This window comes from Cucurbitaria berberidis (genome assembly GCF_010015615.1).
Source record: "Cucurbitaria berberidis CBS 394.84 unplaced genomic scaffold K460scaffold_3, whole genome shotgun sequence".
Lineage (NCBI taxonomy): Eukaryota > Fungi > Ascomycota > Dothideomycetes > Pleosporales > Cucurbitariaceae > Cucurbitaria > Cucurbitaria berberidis.
Genome location: NW_024468937.1, coordinates 5,389,897 through 5,414,234, shown reverse-complemented (window position 1 = coordinate 5,414,234; position 24,338 = coordinate 5,389,897). Strand labels below are relative to the sequence as shown.

Below are 24,338 nucleotides of genomic sequence, written 5' to 3'. Positions count from 1 at the left end.
CTCAAGAGGTGGTCCAAATTCACTGCCACTCCGACTTGGCGCCCAGCTCTCCGCCGGGCTGGGCGTTTCCAGTTAGCTCCTCGGCTGTTCCCCACATTCGCCGTGAAGAGCACGCATCACACCTAAACAGGCAGCTACAAGACCTTTGACAACAGATAACCGTTCCCTCCAATCCACTCTTTCCAACCGTCTATTTTTTGCCATCTCTCTTGCGATGTAGATCGGGGCTAGCAGCCCGTTTGCCGGCTCCCGTTGTTTCTGGTCGACTTCTCGAAGACTCAGCGCGCATGTGCCTATCCCCTCCATCTTCAAGTCGACACCAACAAAGTCCTGCCAGCACTGGTTGGCGAGATTTGAACCAAGCGGAAGTTGTTCTGTTGTTAGAAGAGTCCCATTTGCGGCACAGCCTTTCATGTAAAGGGGATACCCAAAATTTGCTATAGCGCTGTTTCCGCCCTCTTGGCATCCTTGGAACATCCTTTAGAAATCTCATACGAGCAGGCGCGTGAGCGTGAAGTGAGCGCAATACGACACACTACTTGGCGTGAGTGGCACCAACAGCTTAGCCCAGGCGCTCATCGCCGAGATGGACAAGGGAAACGGTTCTGGAATCTTGAGTAAAGTCTTTTTTGCTCACCAAGACGACCCACTATCGCGCGCCCAGACATGGTGTTTGATACCACACGCTAGGAATCCAGATATTAGTGGAGCCTCAGCAATTCTAGTGTTGTCTGAAGCATGTGGAGCAGATGCATGTAACATATGTCTTCTCCCGAACACCTGGTTGTAAATATCTGTAGACTATGTATCAAACGTAAGTAGTTAACCATATCCCAATGTTGTAAACAGGGATAACCCTATCCGTGCTCGTCGCTATTCGCACAGGCTAGTTTCACAGATCATTCGTTGCTTTGCTCAAAGTACGCACGTCAGTAGCAGGTACACGAAACGCCTCAGGCATTGCTCAGATTGAATAAGCATTATCATTATTTCATGCTAAATCGCATTCGCGTGATCACTAGTCATGCTACCCTATACCAGGCGCAACTGATTCGTCACCATGCAGCTTTAATGGCCGATCGGCTCATCATCCAAAGGCTGGCCCTTGGAGTAATGGTTGATCCAGTTGAAAATCTCCTTGTGCCAGAACAAGCTGTTCTTCTGCTTGAGGACCCAGTGGTTTTCATCAGGGAAGCTCAAGAAGCGCGATGGCACACCGCGTGCCTGGAGGATGTTGAAAAGCCCAAGGCCGTCGGACTCGGGCAGACGGTAGTCGAGCGAGTTGTGGACGACGAATTGGGGTGTCGACCAGTTCGCAATGTGGTTCTGCGGGTTCCACTTCTTGTACGCATCAGAGTTCCAGATCGAGCCGTTGTAGTCGTGGCGGATGAACCAAAGCTCCTCAGTTGCCCAGGCGGCCTCGGTGTTGGAGATACCGTCGTGGGTAACGAGGGCCTTGAACTTCTTGCCTAGGTCGTTTGACTGGATCCAGTTCGTCATGTAACCTCCGTAAGAGGCACCAGCTGCAATGCCGTTCTTGGTGTCAACATCGGCAAGGTTCTTGTTGATGTATTCCCAGGCATTGACGAGATCATAGTATGGCCAGCCGCCCCACTGGCCCTGGATAGAATCAGTGAGGAATTGACCGAAACCAGTGGATCCAGTTGGGTTGGGCGCAACGACGATATAACCCTGATCAGCCCAGACTTGGGGGTTCCAGCGGTTTGACCAGCTGTTCATGTTCGCACCTTGAGGACCGCCGTGGATAATGAAAGCAAGAGGGTAGGTTTGGTTCTTGACGTAGAATGTGGGCTTGACGACGACGGCGTGCAATTGCTGGTTGAGCTTGGGGTTGGAGCCATTGAAGAAGACCTCAGAGACGGTGTGCGAGCCGAGACCAGCGAGGTTCTTGTCCACGGTGGATGCGTCGAACAAAGTCTTCTTGGTTCCATTGGTGACGGTGTAGTACTCGGTAGGGGTCCAAATAGCGGTGCCTGTCACGAAGAGAGAAGAGTCGGGCAGAAGCGAGAACGAGCTGACCGTAGTGTTCGATGTCAATGGCTTAGGCACGAAGTTCTTGTCGGCCGTGATAGGGAAGTTGAAAATCTTCACACGAGCGTAGTCCTCGGCAGTAACGTAGATGGACTTGCTGTCCGCATCCCAGGTCAGAGGTCCTTGGACCCAGCGATCGAAGCCAGCACTCAAACTCTTCCAGTTGGTGACGGCGACCTTGCTACCCTTAACGGCAACATCGACAGTGTAAAGGATCCATCTGTCCGACTCATAGTAATCTTCATCCTGTTGGACGTAGGCGAGCTTGGAGCTATCGGTGGAGAACGACGGCAATCCAGACGCGCCCTGGTGACCAGCCTTGAAAGCCTTGGAGTCGGGGCCGTTGAACGCGACCGGAACCTCTGAGCTGGCGAATGCGCCAACGTAGGTGTAGCTGGCAGTGTAGTTGGCCTTGTTCAGTTGAGGGGCCTTGCTGACGAAAGCGTACAGGGAACCATCGGGGCTGAGGTCATAGTCGCCAGAATCGCCGAATGGCTGAATGGGCGTCTCGGACTGCGTAGCAGTGAAGTTGACTCCGTGGTTGAGGTTGCGGAGACCTTTGCCTGCCAATGCATAACTGCTGTTCTTCGACAGAGTCCCAGCGAAGACCGCATAGCGGTTCTTGTTCAGCCACGTATCCCAGTGGCGTGCATATACGTTGGAGTACAGACGTCCAGTGTGTGATGGTGTGACCTCAGTCTCGGGGTTCACTGCGGTACCATTGGGGTAGGCCAGGGTGTTGACCAAGAAATGCAGGTCACCAGAAGAGGTGTTGGCAACCTTCAAGCCGCTGTATGGCGCGTCCAAAGAAGCGACCAATGTGCTGATACTAGTTAGCTCTCAACTCCAACGAAATGGATAGCCAACAGCACGTACCTAGTGTTGGGGGTCTTGATGTCTCCAATCCACAACGTAACACCTCCAGGGACCTCCTCGTTGGTACCATTGATGTAGATGATACCAGTCTCGGTGCCCGGAAGCCAGGCGACTTCGTTGACTTCTGACGCATTCAAGCCAGATTCGCTGATTTTACCCGACTTGAGGTCGATGAGATTCAAGCCCGACGCGCTCTTCTTCTTTTCAAAGGAGTACTGCGACCAGGTAAAGAGCGCGACTGTGCCATCAGGGCTAGGATCAGCTGCGCCGCGACGGACGGTGCTCAGGAGCTGCCTGTCTTTGTGTCAATTGCATGCATCGCTTGAGTTGTTAGGGTTATACGCACTCTGGAGTGAACGCGAGGGCGCTCGTGGCAGCCAACGCTGTTGCGAGTCCCAGGTAACGAGCCATTATTCACACGACTAGCTTCGTAAGAGCTCAATTGGACGAGGTCGATGGTCAAGCAAGAGCTCCAGGAACGGCAGCGAGCTTATTTGAATGACGAGCTGCCGGGTTCACACTGCAAGCGACCAGGCACCATTATCCAGCGAGGTCCATGTCGCACCGGTTCCCGGGCTCCCATGTCGTAGCCATTTGCATGTTCAACCGGTCCGATGGCATCATTCGCCCTGTTCCCGGTCGTTGCTATCCCAAAGATGTCAAAAGATGAACACATCTTGCGATGTCTCCTTCCTGTTCATGTCTAGTGTAGCGGGCGAGCAAACAAGCTCGGCCTAGGTGGGCCGCCGAAAAGCATGTTCCTCTTCCTCCTATCGCAATTTGCTCCATCTCTCCCGCAATTAGAGCCCCGCAATCAGAGCGACTTGGCGGTGTGGGACTAGCAGCGTTCACGTGCATGCATGTAAGCTTGCGCCGAGATTGGTGGCACTGTTGGCCAAGTCGCGCCAGTCATCCTCAATCCCGTAGCGGCAAAACGGCGTGCCGAGAGAGGCAGGTCAGATATCTGCGATGGTGAGGCCACCGGGGTTCGCCATCGCAAATCGGCTCTTACAAATCGATACATACCATCTGCAGGATTCGCGTTCAGCGCGTGCAGCTCGGTCTGGTGAGGCGCAATCGATGATGAATATCGTATTATGAGCAGCCTCGGCACACTCCGGTCCCAGCAAGCCGCAGGCACATCCTCCTCTGGGTGGGTGCAACCAACATCCAATTATTCGCTTATGCGTCAGCAAATGGCGAATTAAACACCTTCCTCGCCTGGCATCAATAATCGAGGAGCTTTGATCACATTGATCAAGGTCAGGATTCTTACCGGCCATAAAGCGGGGGCTAGAAGGATTTCCAGAGAACTTGCGAATCAATTGACTGCACGGTTCGTATCAACCAACCGTGCTCGTGCGCAACTGATAAGGGTGGGTTCCATGCATCCAGGTTCATCCAGGTTCTAGGCGGAGTGTTGGTCCATCGTCAGGCCCGTTGTAATTTTGGATCCTCGAGGATTTGGAGGCGTTCGCGCAAGGTCACACTGTGATAGCGTCATATCGAAAGCTAAAGATGAATTACCGCTTGCGTTTCTGATAGTCTTTCATCCGACTTTTCCAGTACTGAAACCCTGACTGCACTTCTACGTGCACCTCATGACCCGGCTCTTCCGACGTTGCCGGTAGAGTTGCACCAAGCCTGTCCCATGGATCTTGTGCGTTCTTCTGAGTTGCTTTATTTCGAAGGGGTCGATACTCTTCCCAGGATTTCCCTCTCAACTTCTTTTCCGCCTGTACCCTGCTTTTTTCCATGTACCTTCATATTCAGCCATTAATAGATCCTCTGCTCTTCGTGTTGGCTCTACGCATTCCTTTATTCCCGCATCGACGGCTCTGTGCGTCATCCTTGTCGTACGAATTTCTTGCCGTGGGAAGACGGAGTAAATCTCAAACTACGGCAAACACCAACTCCTGGACTCTATAAGGGCATTCCGCTCCGACGTCGGGGTGCGCCACGCACTTGGCGCTGCTTACGACTTTCCTCGTCTAGTATTGTTCACCCTCAAAGGTTTTTGTCTCCTTGGGCAATAAAATGACTCTTGCGTTTTGGTCAACACTGCGCTTAGTTAAAGACCTCGAGCCGTGAGTCCTGTTGTAGCCCGTTTGGACCCTTCGAAGGGCCGCCGAGGAATGTCGGATGCGAAGCTTCATGGCTACTAAAGATGTGAGTCGTAGAGCTTGGCCGGGCCCCAGGTCAGGTCGTGTTGAGCGACACTATATGTGAGGTCATCCCAGACGCTGGTGTGCCGGTATCGTCACGCTTATGAACAACGCGCTATCACGTGGACGCCAGTCTGCGAGGCAGGAGCGACACCGCAATGATTCAACGCTGCTCATCATCGCTGCAGTAGAGAAAGCTCTTGTTTCTGCCATAGTGCTAGCATATATAGTGTCAACCCCTAATCTACTTAGTTGGGTATAATTTTTCACCATTCACGAGGGCTACATGCATCAGCTGTCGACCTAGGCTACTTGAGCAGGGCGCATCATAAACTTTTATTGCCGTGCTATGCCACAATTCTTTGTTTCTCATTGATTCGAAAGCGGAATAGCATAACAATTCGTATACAGAAATCGTACAAAATATCATACAAGAAGGGAGAGGAGAGCAACCGACTAGAAGACCCAGGGTATAAACACCATAGTTACTCCAATACTTTTGTGAACATGACTTCCTCAATAACGCCAGTGATTGTGCGTCTCATGAAGTGTTCTTACAAAGCCCACTAGATAGGATATAAGTGGTCCTTAGTACGGTGCTTACTGAAAGCACGCGCCCATTTCCTTAGGCGACAATGATAAACCAAATAAGAGTTACGAAGAGCTCTCTGTAGTGCTGGGATCACTGCCCAGCTCGGCAGTCTCGGGTTCATCTTTTGGTTCCAGCACCAATCCCCAGCACCACTGGCAGACAACGCGATCTGAGCTGCGTCCACAAGCATGGTGATCACGATGTGTGGAGTATGTTTTCGAGATGGCCGCTTCTTCCGTCTCATAACATCGCAGACACAACCAACGATCGAGGAACCTGCCTCTAAGAGTACAGTGGCATAGCTTAGGCTGGATGCCTTCGGAACATTTCAGAAGAGTGGGTGGGAGGCAAAGGTCGCAAAAAAAGCGCTTTCGCTGCTCAGTGACTTGATAGAAGGCCTGGAGGACCGGGGACGGGTCAGGTACATTCGAAGAGACGGAGAGAGCCAATGAATGTTGTCCGAGATTCAAGTTCAGGATATCTTCCACGAACTCTGGTGGGCCAAAAGTGTCATCGTCGAAGGGAACGTCGATGAAACCTTGGTCATGATACGGGCCACCTTGACCGTTTGCTGGATTCTGCCAGAGTGGCCCCGGGAGCTGGTGATCAAGCGTCAAGTGTTGTGGGCTCATGATAGGTACCTCGAGAGGGGAAAGTAAGACGAAGCCGCTGAAATTGGGCAGCTCATCGGGGTCACTGGGCTTTTCGTAGTGACTTTGATACACGCAATGGACGCGACACTCATCGCAAGTGGTAACCTTGCAATTGAGGCACGGACGTGATTCTATTCGACCGCTTGTTGCGCCGCACTGGACGTACTCGTTGCAATCGTAGGCGTAGAAGAAACTAGATTTCTTATGGTGCTTTTGCCGAATCTGAATACCTTTGCCTGGGCAGCTTAGCTTCCCTAGCAGGTTCTCTAGACTGCATGGTCGTGGAAAGATCGCATGATAGATAGCCTTCGAAGATAGCGCTAGAGCTAGGAGGTCCTCTGGAAATAGACTAGACGCGACTGATGCGAGTAATTCGTACTGTTGGAGGATCCGGACAAATAGGCATGATATTGACACATCATTTAGCGAGTGCTGCGATGCTTTCTTGCGGCTTTCGACCGAGGCCAGCTCCGGCGACCGCTTGCGCTTCATCCTAGGACTTTTTCAACACCACGGTAATTGTTTGACTGGTTTTATGGGCGCTTGGCTGATCCTTTCGATAAGCGATCAGAGTTGGTTGCCGCGCTTCTGGAAATGAAGAACAAGTTTAGCGCAGGTTGAGCAAAGATCAAAAGACAAGGCATGGTGAAAGATGGAGGGGTGAGCGTGTGACAATTAGTGCTATGACCTTGTGCATCTTCAAAAAACGGATCATCTAGGAGGTGTCGCATAATAGCAGATGTCGGCGTGTGATAGCTATATACTCCGGTTACAGAACACGATGGTAGGTCTCTGGGCGTGGACAAAATAATCGCACAACGTACATCGAAAATTGTCTCCGACGCGTCGCTGACGTTATCGTGGTGCTCACAACGTCAGACGCGATTTCCTCATTGGATCTGGATCCATCATGTGGCTTGTTAAAATTGTTTCAATTGTAGACTTTGTTTCGGGCAGCTTCGGAACAAAATGCTCGTGACAGGTGTCAGTCGGTGAAAGAAAAGCGCGCCGGCGCAAATACAGCGATGCCCGGTGCTGCGATGAAGTTATTCAGAGATGAAGAGGTGGATTCAGAGTGTTTCTGCATTTGCGGAGTCGACAGTCATGAAGCCGAAAATTATTCCGGAGGAATGCGGAGTCTTTTCCGATGACGTCCGAAGGCCTGCCGAGAGCCACGCTTACATAACTAGCCTCGGATCTGTCCCTCCCTTCACCCATTCCTTACTTCGAAAACATACGTCTTGAATGATGAGTCCTTTTGAAGATATAGACAATACATCACACCGAGGATAGTGCCGTGCTTGAGTGATACGCTGCACGGAGTAGCTGAACCTCTGCGGAGTAACGTGTATAGTTCACGGGTTACGTCACTGTCATCACACATTAACCTGCTTCGACGTGCAAGGCCCCTTTGATGGCTACGATAGTTGGTAAAAGCTTCTTATTGTGCAGTATCTGTAAAGATATTCCTCTGTTTCTTCGCGGCTCATGCTATGTCCTCCATAATCTACTTCTACTGCTTCTTCTCGGGGATGTCATAGCAGCATCCGATGTCCAGGACGTTGTAGACTAATGTGCAGACGCGAAGTCAGTGTAAGTCTCACAAACGAATTTCACCAAAAACGTACACGTGCAATCTCTCTGAACGTAGAAACCCCCCTTCTTATTGCAGGTCGGCTTCGTTGTGCATATACCGGACGGATCAGATCGTCCACAGGGAGCTGGGTAAGGATCTTTGGGGGCTCCGAGGACGAGCGAAGTAATCGCGGCGACGACGACGAGGAGCTTCATATCGACGACTAACGGTCGGACTGAATATTTGGAGGGGTTTGATATGGAGAGGGATTGAAGGGATGTTGTTGTGTCTTGGTGTCTGATCAAGCAGCGACGATCCGAGCATTTATATATTCACCACGCCCCGTATCTAGAACGCCGCTGACATCTTCGCAGTATCTATCAGTGTTTAGAGTATGGACACTGCGAGTTATAGATAGATCAAGCCATTGTACATCTAGCTAGACCAAGAATTTGACCAATCCACATCCTAGGACTAGCAGTAAAAAAGTACGAACCGTTCTGGATGTTTGCCAGGACATTATCTTCTTTTCACAAGATTGGCCAATGCAATACCTTGCGAATGGCCTTTAGAGATGAGCGTTCATATGCATATATTGGGTGGCGGTTATTAGCGAGGTGTTTAATATATCTTCCCCGGATTTTCGTATCTCCTGAACTCATAGCGAGGCTCGACGTCCCGCTAATGATTCTACCAGATTAAAAATCTCGTACTGTTCTTTGCACCTCGGGTTCGAGTTGCTTGTGATGTTGCGTTGTTGCCGTTTCAATATCTATGAGGAGGGTGTTTTTGCATGTGGTCTTGCTGTTGAGGTTATTTCTTACATTCACAGTCATCGTGCTGAGTTTATATGCGCTCTAAGGAGTCGTGCCGAATCGAGTCCTGGCGATACACTTAATTACTGGGCGTTAGCTAGACAGGCTTCAAAGTTCCTCGAATACTCTTATGCGTTTCCCAACAGATTTCCAAATGGAGCACACGTCTATAGTACTCAAACCTAAGCCTCTACGAAGGGCCCCAAAGCTCTTCGTATTGCACTTCCATTTTTGTTTGTACACCTTCCTTTACCGAAGACTGTATAGTTAGGACAGTCGATGGCACGGTCATTCTCGAGTATTGCTTTGCCTTCTGGCGCTGCTCTTTGCACAGGCCTCGTCCCCTCCTTTATCTATAAATTTCGCAACTCACTTCGTCGCCGAATGAATTATCGACCTTGCACTTTGACATGTTTGTGTAGAAGATAGTGCCATTCTTGACGTTTGGTGCGTCGTCCAAAAGCGGCTAGGGCGACGATGATTACGTCCACGCCACCCCGCCTCATCTTCTCGCCAATGTGGTGCAGCTTCATCCATCTCTCCACTTCACATACGCCCGAACCCCAAACATGCGTCGAAGAGACTTGGAAACGACCGTAGTTCCCTTGCAGAACCCATGATCAAACATGCTTTTGCCACGCGTTGGAACTACACTAATAAACTGCTCATTCCCACCCCGCCAGTCGTTCATTGCATCTGCGCCGGAGCTAGATCCAGCCTTCAACACCACACACCTTCTGGCCTCATGCGCCTCAAGCCCAATACTATCGGCTGATCGTCCGTGCGCTTCTTCTCCAGCACGACATATCGGGTGTCGCCGGTGAGCAACGACAAAAAGTGTTCCTTACATGTCCGCATCCAAGAGGAAAGAGTTTTTTTCTCGCATCCAGACTGACCCATTTTTTTCCCAACATGGGGTTTAGAGGAAATGTGTGCGGTGGCCAGCTGATTGGTTGGCGTATACATTCTCAAACGGGGAAGGATCCACCGAAAAGCAGCCGCATCTCCACCTTTTGTTTCCAACATCAGTCGCAAAGCTTTTCGCACAACTACTGTTCGGCAGGTCAACGCTGTTGTGCCTGACTCGTCTCTTAATCGTTTGCGAAATCCCCCCCTGGTGCATCTACGTTTAGCCTTCTCCATCCTCTTCTGCTGGTGCGCCAAGTGAGCTGTGCGATGACGAGTTAAGTAAGACTTCCCGGTGCCTCACGTGCCTCACGAGCACTCTCTGCTCGTACGTCACTACCGCAAGCGTGGTTGTTGGCTCTGAAAATGACTACGGCTCCACGGAAGGGTACACGACGAGCATGTGACCCTTGTGCTGTTCGGAAAATACGATGCGACGGCAACCAGCCCTGTTCACGATGTGAGGCTGCAAGTTGGGAATGCACCTATCTCAAGACCCATGGCAAGTCTGGACCCAAGGGGCCTCGTCGAACGACAGAAGCCGCTATCAGGAGACTACAGCAGCGCAGCAAAAGCAGCCAGGACGAATCGAGAAGCAACAGCGAAACAAGCCTCGATGCTGGAAGCCCAGTGACGACCGAATTCCCTTACATCGACCCATTTGTTCCTGTTGCCGAGCTAGACATTGATGGCAAGGCATGGCCAGATATGCTCAGTCCGCCTCTTACGGCGGGGCAAAGAGAGCCCCAGAGAATATCGACATCGTGTATCTCGCACTACTTGGACATCTATCAGGCCCGGGGATACGGTATATGGCCTGTTGTAGACGCCGAAGCATTGACTGCTCGCCTTCTCACTCAACCGGACGACGTAGAAGCCTATGCACTTGCGACGGCCATCTGCGCTGCCATAGTGAGCCAGTTCTCCATCGACGCCGAGTTGGGAGATCCTGTTGAAGGTCACTACCGGGTCTCAAGCGCTGCATTCGAAGGAGAGGCCAAGAAGGCGCGGAACGAGTCGGACCATATGGAGAATGTTACCATGTTCTCTTTACTGAGCAGCTTCTTTCTACACGTCTATTTCGCAAACATCGGCCGCATGAACGTTTCGACTGTTCTGTTAGGAGAAGCCATCGTGAAGGCACATATCCTTGGTTTGCACAAGACTACGCACTACCAAGCTATGGCCGCCGGCGAAATGCAACACATTCTGAGGGTGTACTGGTTGCTTTTCATCACTGAAAGGGCACATTCTCTCCAGCACGATGTGCCGACCATACTGAAGCGAGCACCCGACCTCCCACCACTGGAGAACCTGAACGATGGTTCAGTCACGCCTGCCTTTGTCCAGCTCTGCCGTCTTTTCAATATCCTGGATGCCACCATTACAGCGGACCCGGCCACCGTTCGAAGCGCTCTTGCCCTGGCTCAACAGCAGCTTAGTAGTGATGATAGCCCTCTCAGTCTAGAGAACGAACTTCAGCGCGCCGATATTACAATGACGCAGCAATGGATGCGCATATTTTTGTGGCAACATGCACTCAATGTGACCAACCTGAGTAGCGCAGACCAGAACGAGGGATTCTCCTTCTCTTTTCCGGCGAAAGTCGCGCAAAATGTGCTCAGTAACCTGAGCAGTCTTTCGCGGCAGAGCATAGAAGCACATGGACCTGGCATGGTAAGATCACCAGACCAGACTAATAGGAAGCTATACTAACGAGCGATGCAGGAGTCTAAGCTCTTCGACGTTGCCAACTCGCTCGCGGACGTTATGATGATCATGCCTTCGATGAATCATGAATCGCAGTTCTGCCTAGGACCTCGAGACCTCATCCACTCGCTATCTCAAGTACTCTCTTCTTTTCGCGGTGGAAACCCTGCGGTCATGAACATCCTGCAGAGCAAGTTAAGCACGCTTGGTCTTGCTACCGGTTCGCCCCAGAAAATGCTCGATGTTTCTTCACCCGAGGAGGATCATGAGGAATGGCATGACAGATCCATGTCCGCACCGTCCAGCTATCCGAAATTCACAGCTATTGCGCCCCTGTCGCCTACCCTTCCGACGAGTATGAGCATGGATGGCACCTATTGAAGAGACTGGAGACTTTTATTTGGTGCACATCACTCCCGTCACATGTCATGGGCGTTTTGTCTGGACAGTATTCGTCCTCTTGTCGAGCTTCCTTCTTCGATCGATCAAATCTCGACACAACCTGCGCCGTTGATTGGTGGTGAGGTACAGTTTCTCGACTGTGTGAAAGTACCTGAACCTTAGGGTCGTCCCTTTCTGGATAAGATGGCCGGACAGACGCGCAAGCGCCGTGGACCGATATGATAACGACCTCAAGTAGGATCAGTGCCCAGACAGCGAGTGTGATTTCGCGTATGAGTCGAAGAAGACATAAGGAAGATGGATTACAGGACTCAGAGCAGACTTAGCGAGGCTGGGATGATAATAGAGGATAAGATCAGAAGCCACTTGGATGGCGAAGACGGGAACGGCGATTCCCAGTCGCATGGGAGCTCATATGATGACACACTACAGCAGAAGACAGATTTGGTCCCTGCTTCGAGATACTGCAGAATCTGCCTGGATGGGCTAAAGGTGTTCATGTTAAATTGAGGAAGCAGTATCGATATTATGGAAGAAGGCATGACTATGCCCGGATCACAATTTAAACGAGCTGAGATACATATTGGCAATTGAAACAATAGAAGGAAGCGAGTCGATGCACGAAGGTTGCTATGATATATGATTTGAGAGGAAATATCAGCCCAGTATTGCTATCCTGTGTAAAGAAGGGGTAAGCCTTTCTCTCAATTATCGTGTATTCTGTTCGTAGCGTGTTTCCTGCCCAGGCTATCTTTCCATCGTCGGAAAATGAACATATTCTAATTCCCACTTTCAAGAAGTCATGCCTCACTTCGGTTCTATCACGGCCAAGATACATATCAGCCCATCCTTCTACGTCTCGGGTACTGCCATGACCTTCGACTACTTCGCCCTGCACACCGTCTCATCGAACACGATCTCCTTCTGCACGTACACGACCTCCCAATACGCCTCGTCTTCGTATAGAAACTCGCCGTCGCCTCGGGCCCTAACACATGCTGCCCCACACCTGCCGGGACTGCCCCTGTGAACAAGAATGCCACGAGGGCAGAGGTACATCTTCCTAACGCGCGGGACGAAATGCATATCGTTGCACTTGTTGGCTGGGAGCTGCGTCGAAGGCATGTCACTGAAATCGCACATGATCGGGGCGCTTGATCTCACCGTTACAGCGCAGGCATAGGTCTGTAGCGTGAATGCTGTTAGCGGATTTTTCATGTGCGACGAGTGAGGATGGGCCCCATCGTGTTCGCATGCTCACCAACTCAAGCACGCCATACCTTTGCTTTAATCCACTCGTGTAGTGCATCAAGCTGGAAGTACTCTGCCTCAACTGCAAGCCGATTATAGAGATCGTAGTCGAAGCCTGACGCCTTGTCATAGAACAGCGGGAACACGGGAGGCCGGCGCATAAAGCGAACGAGGTGCTCGAAGAGTTCAGGGTCAGCGTCAAGAAAGTAACTGCCATCGGGTTCAGGAAGCCAGGTGAAGCTATCGGAAAACTGGAAACGGAAGAGGCCGGCCTCGAGGAGGACGTCGCGAGAGACTTTGAACTTTCGGCCTCCGACGTCAAGAGTAAGGACTTTGGGGTAGGTCGTGTTGGTGCTTGAAGACCCTGCGGGATGGTCGTTGACGATGGGTTGAGGGAGCGGGAGGGTGCCTTCGTGTTCGTCCATAGCATCATTGGGATCTGCAGTATCGCCGACAACTTTCTCGTACTTGACGTTCAGCTTAGCAAGTTCGGCGGAGAAGTCGAAAGGCGAAGCCATTGTTTCGTTGTGTAGGTTTCTGCTAGAGCTGTGTTGTTGTTCGTACGTGTGGCCTTCTGTGGGCGAGCTATTCGCAGCTTATATGTTACCAAAAGCTTGTAGGTCTACGTGAAGTATCACCATGTGACTTTGTCCTCACCGTGAACTGATGAGAAGATGGATTGCTATCAAACGATCTAGATTGCTAACAAAAGAAATTCGACTATTACCACAAGACTTGAGATGATTGTCATCAAAGCCCAGCCCTGACTCGCGAGACATCTATCGCGAAGATCCTACTCGTCCGGTGCCACCTCATGTACCTCTGTCTCGGACTCATCTACATCAGCCTTTCTCTTACACACATTTGGATCGTACACCAGCCTCTTCGTCACCGTCACCACCTCCACATATGGTACCTCCTCGAAATGGCCGGGATCGTAGTCTGACCTGTTGGTGCACTTGTGACCGCACAAGATCGGTATGCCCCTCTGCGTCCGATGCGTTATAGTCCCACGTGGACAAACATGGAAGTATCGCACCTTTGTCACGATATGTTGCTGCAGTTCAACATCGCCTTGTCGCTCCACTGACCTCGCTGGCTGGCCGGGTCGGATCTCCTCGATAACCTCCTCCGTAATCGTCTTGATGGCACCGATGTACTTCTGATCCTGAATCCAATCCGTCAGGTCCCAGATCTCCAGAACTTCGGCCTGTTGATGCACCCGATGATAAAGCGCGTAGTCGAATCCGGTTGCTTTGGTCCAGAAGAAAGGATAGACCATATCATTCTGTAAATATTGCAGTACATGTCCGAGGGCAACTTCATCTACATCTCCGAATATCTTCATGTGCCGAGCTGCGGGGTTGCTCGCGAAGAATCGCGCGAACACAGGGGATCTTGCGAGGTAGAAACGAGAAGTCGCTATCTGTCTGGTCCCATAGTTTAGGGTTACGAAGTCCGGAGAGGCGTCCATAGCACCATCGATACTGGCTGCAGGACTATCAGGCGCCGCGAAGATATAGTCAGGCGATGGTGTGGAGTCGTTGGGCTCCAAGTCTGGACCGATTGAAGGGGTCGGAGTTCGTTTGGATAGATAGTTTCCCATAGCGACTGCTGGTTACTATGTTGCGAGTTGTAATCATCGAGAAGTTGTGTACGTGATATGCTTTTATAGAAAGAAATGTAAAACATTCCAGGTAAATTCTGTTTGCTATAGAAGAGACGTGATGTTTCTTCAAACATCTGTCTTACTCTCTAAGCTGTCTGGAAGTTCCACAGTCATTTCTGATCCAAAATCCAACGCAGTCCTTTCATGATCTGATGCATAAAAGTCAATCATGTACCAGACGAAAGACTACTTGTCCATAAACTCAGCGTTTGTACTCCAACGCCAGATGCTGCTGTGCCTTCAAGTACCGCTCTAATTTCAACTCCGCATTTTGTCTCAGATTGGACTCCTTCTGTTGCATACTTCTAGCGTTCTCAAGATCCATCTTCGCTTTCCCAATTTCTTGGATGGACCTTGCGTATCGGCTTCTACTGTTCTGAAGTTCCAACTCTTTCTGGTCCATTTCCGAGCGAAGGTCCACATTTTCTGTACTGACCTCCGTGTTCGTCTTCTGGAGCTGAGAAATCGTGATTTCAAGTGTGTCATTTCCTTCGGTCATCTCTTTGAGTGTTTTTGTGAGTTTTTCGATCTCGGTAGCTTGCCGTTTGATAGTGTCTTCGAAGATCGAGCACCCGGTTGCCCTCTTCTTGAGAGTGGACAGCTCCGATTGCAGTGTGATGAATTCGACTTCAATCTCCTCATGTTTGCGTTTAATTCTTGTTACCTGCTTGTATTAGTATCCTAGTAATGTGTTGGAATCCCTAGAAACCAAGGGTATACTCACGACTTCGTCTGACATGGTGCCGTGGTCTGGAGTGCGCTGTACTTGCATGCTAGCACATTGCGTTTCAAGAACATCGTCCGAGTGAGAAGAAATGGAATGACTGTCTCCAGTGAGTCCTAGCTCCGCAGCCGGTATCAAAGGTTCTTCTATGAATCTCAAGCTCTGTGTTTGTGTTTTTGGATAATTCCCTTTGTTCGCTATCCAGGCGCATGCCTTAAGGAGGTCAGCCTCTAAGGTGTCGTACTTGCCTACAATCTTGATGTGACCCGCGGCTAGGAACAGAAAACACGCGAGTGCTCTGAGTTTCCTTTTCGCTCGATCGCTTGAGATGTGGGAATCAAGGTAGTGGAATGGGGCTATGAGCTCAACCTCCGCCAGCCTATGAATGCTGAATCCGGTCTTGATGCTTTGTCCTTCCGAGAGTGCTATCCTGTTGTTCTTCCCGCCGATAATCTGTACATAAATATGGTTCTCATGTCCCCAATTCAGTCGGCCTATGCGTAAGAACGCCGTCGGGGAAGACTGACGACACTTAACCCCGTATTTATTGGAGAAAGCGAGGTCGTTGATGTCTGGTATTGCTCTGAAGTCATCGGGAAATCGTGCTATGAGAAATTTCCTGAGCCCAGCGTGGGTGTATGATGGTGGAAACTCTCTCGAAATACTTGTGCTTCCGGGATTGGACATTTCTCGTAGTGGCGCTCGTGGAAATGGATTGAATTTCAGCAATTTGAGATCTGACCTAGCGAGTACTGTCTAGTTCAAACACTGTAGGGTCTAAGAATGCGGACGTTCCGAGTGAGAAGTAAGTATGGAGTGAGAGACCACTTTCAGTAAGGTAGCTAACCTTCAAGATAGGGCAAGAGAACTCAGATGAGAGATCAAGAAACACGTTTCATGACCTCAAAAAGTTGATAAAGAGACTACCGAATGACAGTATGTAATGTTGTTAACATTGTCGCGTGAAATTGGGAGATATCCACCGACAGTTGGTGAGCTCACTTCCGAGCATGCGTCTGGCAGCACCGCCTTGCTCCCTCTGAACTTTTACCTCCTCATGACTCTCATGTCCAAATAGCATAGATTTGGTTCCTGCCATACTTCTCAGTTAATCGCTAGCAACGTTCTTGCGACACGAGCCAAATGGGTTGCCTACACATCAATAGAGTTTGCTTCTTATTGCGGCCTTTAGCCCTTCCTCGTCATTTCCCTCTTCCTAGAAGTCTGTATAATCACCAGGATGGCCGGGATCAAGATGACCGTCAGAGAGATAACTGTTGCGAAACCAGCAGACATCCGTCGGACTCGGCTTGGACAACCTGTGATCTGTTATATTCTAGCGCTTCTATCACCAGGCACCCTTAGCTCTGCTAGCGCAAACTGATTAAGCACCACTTGCAAGGAAAGCCTGTATGGAGGAGTTGAGAAGTCTTGAAGCTCACCTGAAACTCTTAGCAAATCGAAAGGTCGGTGTTTGCAATAGTACCGGTACTGAGCCACTGGTTCTACTGATAGCATCCGACGGAACATTCAAAAGGCACGGCATGGATGTGAGAACCGGAAGGTACCCACAACTAGCTCGCCTTGGCATGGCTACGAATGCAGGTACAAAAGGTATAGTCGAAGTTTCGAAAACGGAAAAGTTTCGAGATGAGGTAAGAGCCTCAACTTCAAGTGAATTTGGACGATAGCGCTCAACGCGAGGTTTTGGCTGAAGTAGTCGTTCAATGAACGATGAGAGGCTTGACCAAAGCACTAGGAGAGAGACAGTTTGTAGTTTACCTAGAAAAGCCTTGAAGGGTTGTAAAGAAGCCTCCTCCACTAACCCCATTTCACCAAAAGCCTCGTATTCTTGCCATCTATGACGTCTAGTAGTACTTTTAGTCAACAGCCTCACAGTCTCGCACTCCTCCTCTACGTCAGTGATTGATCCGGTGCAACGAGTAGGTGAAGATCCAGTCTACGCCAGGGAAAGTCAGCGATTGGCGATATGAAATAAGCCAACAAATGGCTGCGGGGCCCATATGACATATTAGTTATTCACCGCCGCCGGTTCGCCTCGCGAGTTGCCTTCACCGTCGCCATGGTACCGGCATCCACACTTTTCGCGTAATATTCTTGTTCTTGACCTTTCCCATTCGCTCAAAGCTAGCGGATATATTTGCGACTCAACGCTGCACTGTCAGGTCATGCAACTTACGTCCACTTCGACCAAAGCGCAAGATGCCGGATTCACATCCTAGCTTGAATATGAGCAATCTGCGAGACTTCTTCTCGCGCAGCGACAAGGAAAAGCTCTCACCGGATCTAAAGCGCGCACTCGCGCTTCTCGGACTCTCTGGGTTTGAGGCCCTTGAGGAGCGCTTCCTCTCTGCGGACGCTTTCCTCAGGCCATGGGCTGTTTTCCGCGACTCGATCCTCCTCTTACAGCCAGATGCGATGCCGCGCCCCAATTCGGTCGAACCTTCGGACGTCACTAACAATATATCGCGTTCGGATATCTTGTGGTTCTACACACAATTCGACGAAGACATGCTCCGATACGACCCGCGCGCGGACAAGTACAGCCTCGAATATACCCCGGACAGCAGCGTGTACGGGATGATTGACAAGAACGTGTGGAGTATCCAAGAGTACGAGAAGCACTTGTATGCATGGTTGTTGCAAGAGTTCAAGGTCGGCAAGTCGCAGAACCCGCAGGCCTTCCGATACTTCGAGCTCAAGAACATTTGCTCCGCATGGCAAGAGGTGCTTGTCCCTATTGTCAACGCCGTGCGCGCTTCGTACAATGTGAAGGGACGTCAGTACTACGGGCGGCTGGCGCTATTCGTCGAGAGCAGGTGTCCGTCTCGCTTAGCATTTCCAGAGGGCAATGTAGGCATTCCTGAGGGAGGTATGATGTCGCCCACGCCGTATCGTGTTGTTTCTGTGCCAAAGAAGATGGTCACTAGCGGTGTCGCGACTTTCCACACGCGCGGTAACAGCTTCGGCATGCTGACGAAGAAGCACTACGATGAAGCAGAGAAGGAGCTTCGCGATGTATATCCGCAGTACGGTGGCCTGGTCGAGCGACCAAAGTTCAAGCACAAGATGGAGGATTGGCTCGCTGAGCAGCGCGCGCGTGCAAATCTTAGGAAGGCCGTACAGCAACATGGAGAGGTCAATAGCTTCCAGCCTCAGCTCGTCCAGCGTGATGGCAGTCGCAGTCCGTCTAGGAAGGCTCCAACGGTAAGCTACCCCAAACGACAAAGCTCACACAATGGAAGTCCGAGCCCTATCAAGCGGTACTCGGATAGCATCCGTCGCTCCTTGTCGCTGACAATATCCAAGAGGATGTCAAGGGAGGAGCCGAAGAGTCCGCTCCACGGTGTGACGCGGCAGGTCAATATTCCTGATGATGCACCACGCCGTTCTCCATCACCGATGCAGAAGCCTATGCACAAGGCTAGAGAGCAGAGCTTCTCCAGGCTGGGCTCAACTGACACGGTCGTGATGCACATGCCCCGTCCGGATCTGCAGCAACGAAATGCCTCCGAGCAGAGTGTGTATAGCTCCATCCGTAACTCGAACCCGTTCACCGAGGATCTTCATGACGAGTTGGAGACGCCCCAGTCGCGTGCTGTGAGAACTGGCCCCGTGTTTTCGCCGATGGGGCCGCCGAGTGCTATCCCGCGTGCTTTGCACCACGACAAAGTGCGTGATCGATCTGTTGAGGGTATACCGTTTGTTCAACTGAAGAAGTCTTTCGCCGACATCCGCATCCCGAGCTATGAAGGTACCGGCTATGCAGACGAGATCTCGCTCACAAACCTGCACACCGAACGCAGCAAGTCAGTTCGAACACCTGAGCCTGTTCGTCAAGCAAAGCAACCCACACGCCTACCCGTTCCTATCCAGCCCGTTCCGTATGCTGGCCATCTTCGGGCTGTGTCGAAAGATGCGAATGGGAACGCGCCACCACCCAAGCCCATTGCATGGCCTAGTCCCTCACCGCCCAAGGCAACCGCATGGCCCGGCTTTGACGACGGTTTCGCGCCACCCATTCCACCCAAGAGCCCGAGTCGCTTGAACTCCACTCGCGGTCCCTACCCAAAGCAGCTCGTACGTGACGAGGCGCACACTATGACACGCATCGTCTCCAAGGAGAACATTCGTGCTGCACTTGACGGTATCTCGCGGGAGAGCTCGACGGAAAACTTGGCACCTCCTGTGCCAAAATTGCCGAATGTTGAAGGTCTCACGAGAACCATGAGCCCAAACGGCATCAAACTACACACCTACAACACGCATCTCTTTCCGCGCAAGGGAACGCCAGTTGGTGGCATAGGACCTGATAACAGGAGAGCGTATGAGGCTCGTGGAGCGTATGAGATGGAGGTACTCTCGGGTGAAAAGAAGAGGGATCAGACGGGACAGGAAAGCTAGACGCTATGCATTGGAGGAAATGGCTGTAAAGGCAGGACGAAAACGATGAACCGGGGTTAATAATGAATGACTCGAGACGACCCCGGGTATATATCACAGTAGAATGGCTTGCTCTAAATCGGTGCGCGTTGTGAAGGATGAAATGTCAAAGCTTGACGCGTCAGCAGGTGAGACGCATTCGTGTAGTTAGGCGCATCCGCTACGTCATCAGCTTACCACCATGTCAGCGAGACGGATTCTTAGAGCACAACTTCACGTCCACGACCGTACACACACAGAGTAGCCATAGATTAATAAGTATTGCGGAAGCGTAGACGCGTCTTATCCTCCACTCTTTATCTTTTTGCTTTGAACGGTTCATTGGTGTATCATGACATCCAAGTCGCCGCTACTCCGGCTTCCGCGTGAGCTTCGCGACAAAATCATCGCAAACGTTTTCAACGATTCAAGGCCGCAGACAACAGTCGACTTCAAGCGTTATAGCGTCGCTGATGGAAAAGAAATAACACCACCCTACCTCTCCCTCCCAGCTCTCTGCAAAACCTCGCAACAGTTGTACTATGAAGCGACGCCCGACTTCCTGAGTCGTATCACGCCAGCCCTTTACAATATCGAAACCATATGCTGGTTCCAGAATTGGCTCGCAAGCTTTCCGTCCAACTCCGGGTTCCGAGCGATACGCCAGCTCGCCTTCCGCAACTTCCATGGACCCGAGCAGATCAAGGGCTACGAGCTGATTGCTCTGTGCACGAACCTACGCTCTCTCAATATCAAGTTTGGCGACGAGTATGCCAGTCCAGGAACCATTCCCTCCTTGGCCATTACGTCGCTCAGCAGCTCGGTGAACGCGTACGAGAACCTCGATAACATCATTTACATACATCAGCTGTACAGACTTTTAGATATTTCCAGGCTTGAGCGATTGGAATTTGGCTTCCATGACTGGGAGCAGCCAATCAGTGTCGATCGAGCGCGAGAGGTGATGGAATGGCTACGCGACAAGTTTCAGGCGATCGGAAGAACCGTGTACATTGAGTGCAAACAAATGATGTATGTTGAGGACTCGGACGGCGAATTTGGTTGCTCGTTTGATCCTAATGATTAAAAGGAGGAAAGGGAATGGGGAAAGGCCTAGCACGATACAATCCACTGTCAACAGCATAGAAGAATGCGAATACGACTGGAAAGACGAAGCAAAGGGTTGCAACGATACATGACTCCTCTAGTCTCTAGAATGACACTGTACCTGTTAGCCCAAATTGTAAGATGCACGCCCTTCACTTCCGTTGTCCGGATACCCTCCGACAATTGAGTATTTAGCCTAGAAGAATAAATTGCTATACGCTGCTCAAGGCTGCACAGCTGGCTCACCTCGTCTCACAGCATGTGGTTCTTCTCCTGCAGCACTGATTCACGCTTCCAAGCCAATTATACTATTCTGTATACGCTTTGAGCTCGAGGTGCTGCACATACTTTGCAAGTCCAGGCTCTTGTACGAGTCGCAATACGAAGAACCTAAGGCTTTGAGGATTGGAATAGGACATGCCAATGTACTAACGGTAAAATTCTAGCTTCATCGTTGGATGGAGGCGGTGGCACGTAAGCGAGAGATCTAGAACGCCTGCCTATCTCATGAAGGATGCGGTGTTGAGCAGAATCTCCGCGGAAAGTGGGATAGCGCGCCATCGATACAAGTTTTAAATAGGCAAGTTCAAAATGTGATGAGATGAAACCGTCCGTAGTTTGCCGCTTAGTCGAGGTGTGGGTCGGATTATAGCTCAATCGAGATCGTATTTCCTAGGTAGGGTTAGTAAAGCTGGACACGCTCCACGAGGATAACGATGGGTACCGGACTGCTCATAAGGAGACATAGAGCTATTCAGTGGTTTTCAGTTGTTGTTCCTATAGAGGCCTTTGAGGTTTAGAATTCATTCGGACTGAAGTCTTGCTGAGAGAAAGGGGCGCAGCCGGATGCTCAGGGCTGCCAATCCGGGAACTAGCGCATCGGAATCACCTGCAGCCCGTTTCAGGCCCCCGCCTCTTGAAACGAAACTTAAATTCTTGATACAAAATCACCGCCTGCCCAATCCTTGACAACAACAACAACATTCTCTTACCTTTCCGCTCGTCGTGCACGCGTCTAAACTTCACTTACAAATATGGCTCTGCTAGATCTGAGCGCAGAGCTGCTCCTTTCCATCGCAGCTGACCTCCGCCAAGTCGATCTCCTGAACATCTCCCTCACCTGCAAACGTCTCCGACACGTTACGGAGCCAGAGTTGTATCGCGAGTACAACAACTTACGCCCTGGTTGTCATCCGTTCCTACCATTCATCAAGAAGATCATTGAACGCCCCGAGCTCGCCAAACACGTCCGTCGAGTCGACTTGAGATCCTGGCAAACTGTTGACATATTCCACCCTGTATTTGGCCTGACCGACCTGGCTTTCGAAAAGGTTCAGGCTAATGCGCTAACCGAGTCCGACTATACCCTCCTAGCAGAAGCCTCAAAGGCTGCTGGGGTCATCACTGCGGTTGACCGATACAACTCAAAAAGTCGCGTGGTTGAAAAATGTGGCCTCACGCGTCACAAGCCCCTTCTCGTTGACCCCTGGTACATACACTTGTTTGACGATAAGGTCCCCTTCGACGAGATCCCATACGATCGCAAATACTGCCAACTGCTTCGCAGTGGTATCGAGGACCCTTTGGTTGTACTTCTTCTGGCCCTACTACCCAACGTCAATGAGATTTTCCTAAGAGGTGGTCCTCGCGATGGTAAGTCAAGTTGCAGTATATATATTTATGGAGCTTCTGGGGTGCCTTTCAAGAACATAGAACGCGTTCGGCTGTTGAGTCCTCCATGTTACAGCGCTAACCGAACAACCAACTCTAGTGAACATGCTGGCTTGGAGGGCACATCACAGATTCGCCTCATTACGCCGTCTCATAGTATGCGGGCAGGGCGACCCATTAATATGGCCGGTCGAATTCTTCAGCACGATATTGGTTACAACCCGGCTTGAGAGCTTTGAGGTTCAAGGGGGGAGCTCCTGGTATTGTAATATTGGAGATCCTGAACCCGATGGAGAACAAGTGATGCCACTGGCATTGCAACCTGGATCTCTGAATCACGTGAGAAGTCTCCATATGGAGCTCTGCTGTCTCAATATTTCAGACATGCAAAATCTTCTATTGGCGTGTACTGGGCTGAAGTTGTTCTACTATTCCGCGGGAAATGCTGATGTTGCGCTTCGTAGCCCCTCGCCGGCTAAGATGATCGAACTTCTCCAACCACTCAAAGATAGCTTAGAAGTGCTTTCCCTAGATCTAAGCCCATTGTGGTACGAGGACTACCGGGGTGGCGGCGATAAAAGGCTACGCTCGCTCACCCACATGACGGCTCTAAAGTTGCTCGACATATCTGCTGAGATGTGGCGTCCTGTGGAAAAGAATGACGAGGTCAACGGCGATATCTATCCCTGGTATGAGGATTTGACCCTGCATGAGATCAGCGACCTGCACTTACGTTTGCCGCCGAATCTACATACGCTTATATTCCACGTAAAGCGCAAACAGCTAGAGCCAAAGATAGGCCAACTCGAAGATCTCATCCAGAAGCAACCAGCATTTCTTCCCAATCTTCAACATTTACACGTGGGATCGAACAAATACAGATACTGTACGGAGGTCAATAACCTAAACCGTCGATTGGAAGGCCCGCTACGCCCTGAATCTCGCCGTTTAAGCGTCGGTGTTGGAACTGACCGCTTGGAAACAATTTTTGACAAAGTAATCCCGTCGGATTCTATTCCTGACACGAAATGGTTCGGCAACAAGTATGCGACCCGCCATGTAGAGGATTTTACTTCCGGTGAAGAGGACTACTTTATTTCCGGTGAAGAGGACGATAGTTCAGATGAAAATGATTATGGTTCAGATGAAGATGATGAAGTGTCTGATGACGAGTATGAACATTCCGATGGAGTGTGATCTAGTATAGAACCCGAGAATTGAAGGAGTAGTGCAAAGAGCCTCTAGCGCTAATAAGTACTTACCTAAAGATTATCTAGACACCAACAAGAGGCCTAGAAAGATCCGAATGTTTCCGCGCTGCGTTAAAAGATCACTTTTGAGTCCGATAGGTTCCTCGATATATGTGATATTGACCTGGAATGATCTGCAGGGTCATCATCCACCTAGCAAGTACATTGCACTAACTCAACCGCCAGCCTACCTTCCTCTTACATCTTGTATAGCGGATATAGAGGTGCCTTTCCAACAAGACCTTGAGATCTCATTCATCTCTCCAGATTCTTAAGCGATAGAAGCCTCACGCGTGATCGTGATATCCTCCCCACTTCGAGGACAGTCAGAGTGTAAAGCGTTTGATAAATTGTGTAGATTGCCTTCCGAGTTATGCAAGACAACGAAGTGAGTGTTTCATGATTACACGATTTTGAATTCGAGCCACAATATCTCGGAAATATTGATTGAAAGCCATAATTCTCCTTTCTAGCAT

The 24,338-nt window shown here is 50.6% G+C and overlaps 11 protein-coding genes across 11 annotated transcripts; 4 read left to right on the top strand and 7 right to left on the bottom strand.

Annotated features, from left to right (window-relative positions):
- Positions 1-1,068: 1,068 nt before the first annotated feature.
- On the bottom strand, positions 1,069-3,673 carry K460DRAFT_386719 (uncharacterized protein; the record flags this gene model as incomplete). The annotated part of the gene is made up of 3 exons (XM_040935619.1): positions 3,275-3,673; positions 2,929-3,222; positions 1,069-2,875 (listed from the first exon to the last, which is right to left on the bottom strand). The coding sequence occupies exons 1-3, from the start codon at positions 3,337-3,339 to the stop codon at positions 1,069-1,071; spliced, it is 2,166 nt and encodes a 721-aa protein (XP_040789080.1). The 5' UTR covers positions 3,340-3,673.
- A 1,746-nt stretch (positions 3,674-5,419) lies between these two features.
- Positions 5,420-6,916, bottom strand: K460DRAFT_367273 (uncharacterized protein). The gene has a single exon (XM_040933547.1). The coding sequence runs from the start codon at positions 6,828-6,830 to the stop codon at positions 5,748-5,750; it is 1,083 nt and encodes a 360-aa protein (XP_040789079.1). The 5' UTR covers positions 6,831-6,916; the 3' UTR covers positions 5,420-5,747.
- A 935-nt stretch (positions 6,917-7,851) lies between these two features.
- K460DRAFT_282602 (uncharacterized protein) lies at positions 7,852-8,129 on the bottom strand (the record flags this gene model as incomplete). Its single annotated transcript, XM_040928583.1, has 2 exons — positions 7,852-7,907; positions 7,967-8,129. The coding sequence occupies 2 exons, from the start codon at positions 8,127-8,129 to the stop codon at positions 7,852-7,854; spliced, it is 219 nt and encodes a 72-aa protein (XP_040789078.1).
- A 1,872-nt stretch (positions 8,130-10,001) lies between these two features.
- K460DRAFT_406715 (uncharacterized protein) lies at positions 10,002-11,726 on the top strand (the record flags this gene model as incomplete). The annotated part of the gene is made up of 2 exons (XM_040936989.1): positions 10,002-11,312; positions 11,364-11,726. 2 exons carry the CDS (start codon positions 10,002-10,004, stop codon positions 11,724-11,726), a joined length of 1,674 nt encoding a protein of 557 aa, XP_040789077.1.
- Positions 11,727-12,629: 903 nt separating this feature from the next.
- K460DRAFT_377721 (uncharacterized protein) lies at positions 12,630-13,777 on the bottom strand (the record flags this gene model as incomplete). The annotated part of the gene is made up of 3 exons (XM_040935003.1): positions 12,630-12,932; positions 13,028-13,407; positions 13,726-13,777. The coding sequence occupies 3 exons, from the start codon at positions 13,775-13,777 to the stop codon at positions 12,630-12,632; spliced, it is 735 nt and encodes a 244-aa protein (XP_040789076.1).
- Position 13,778: 1 nt separating this feature from the next.
- On the bottom strand, positions 13,779-14,571 carry K460DRAFT_314010 (uncharacterized protein). Its single transcript, XM_040930261.1, has one exon. The coding sequence runs from the start codon at positions 14,470-14,472 to the stop codon at positions 13,792-13,794; it is 681 nt and encodes a 226-aa protein (XP_040789075.1). The 5' UTR covers positions 14,473-14,571; the 3' UTR covers positions 13,779-13,791.
- A 298-nt stretch (positions 14,572-14,869) lies between these two features.
- On the bottom strand, positions 14,870-16,580 carry K460DRAFT_395894 (uncharacterized protein; the record flags this gene model as incomplete). Its single annotated transcript, XM_040936070.1, has 3 exons — positions 16,394-16,580; positions 15,392-16,128; positions 14,870-15,331 (listed from the first exon to the last, which is right to left on the bottom strand). Exons 1-3 carry the CDS (start codon positions 16,488-16,490, stop codon positions 14,870-14,872), a joined length of 1,296 nt encoding a protein of 431 aa, XP_040789074.1. The 5' UTR covers positions 16,491-16,580.
- A 212-nt stretch (positions 16,581-16,792) lies between these two features.
- On the bottom strand, positions 16,793-17,418 carry K460DRAFT_125227 (uncharacterized protein). The gene has a single exon (XM_040926649.1). It carries the CDS (start codon positions 17,220-17,222, stop codon positions 16,830-16,832), a length of 393 nt encoding a protein of 130 aa, XP_040789073.1. The 5' UTR covers positions 17,223-17,418; the 3' UTR covers positions 16,793-16,829.
- K460DRAFT_125224 (uncharacterized protein) lies at positions 17,419-19,947 on the top strand. The gene has a single exon (XM_040926648.1). It carries the CDS (start codon positions 17,615-17,617, stop codon positions 19,814-19,816), a length of 2,202 nt encoding a protein of 733 aa, XP_040789072.1. The 5' UTR covers positions 17,419-17,614; the 3' UTR covers positions 19,817-19,947.
- Positions 19,948-20,080: 133 nt separating this feature from the next.
- On the top strand, positions 20,081-21,184 carry K460DRAFT_417572 (uncharacterized protein). Its single transcript, XM_040937892.1, has one exon. It carries the CDS (start codon positions 20,187-20,189, stop codon positions 20,919-20,921), a length of 735 nt encoding a protein of 244 aa, XP_040789071.1. The 5' UTR covers positions 20,081-20,186; the 3' UTR covers positions 20,922-21,184.
- A 701-nt stretch (positions 21,185-21,885) lies between these two features.
- On the top strand, positions 21,886-23,931 carry K460DRAFT_417571 (uncharacterized protein). The gene is made up of 2 exons (XM_040937891.1): positions 21,886-22,594; positions 22,713-23,931. Exons 1-2 carry the CDS (start codon positions 21,976-21,978, stop codon positions 23,807-23,809), a joined length of 1,716 nt encoding a protein of 571 aa, XP_040789070.1. The 5' UTR covers positions 21,886-21,975; the 3' UTR covers positions 23,810-23,931.
- The last annotated feature ends 407 nt before the right edge of the window (positions 23,932-24,338 follow it).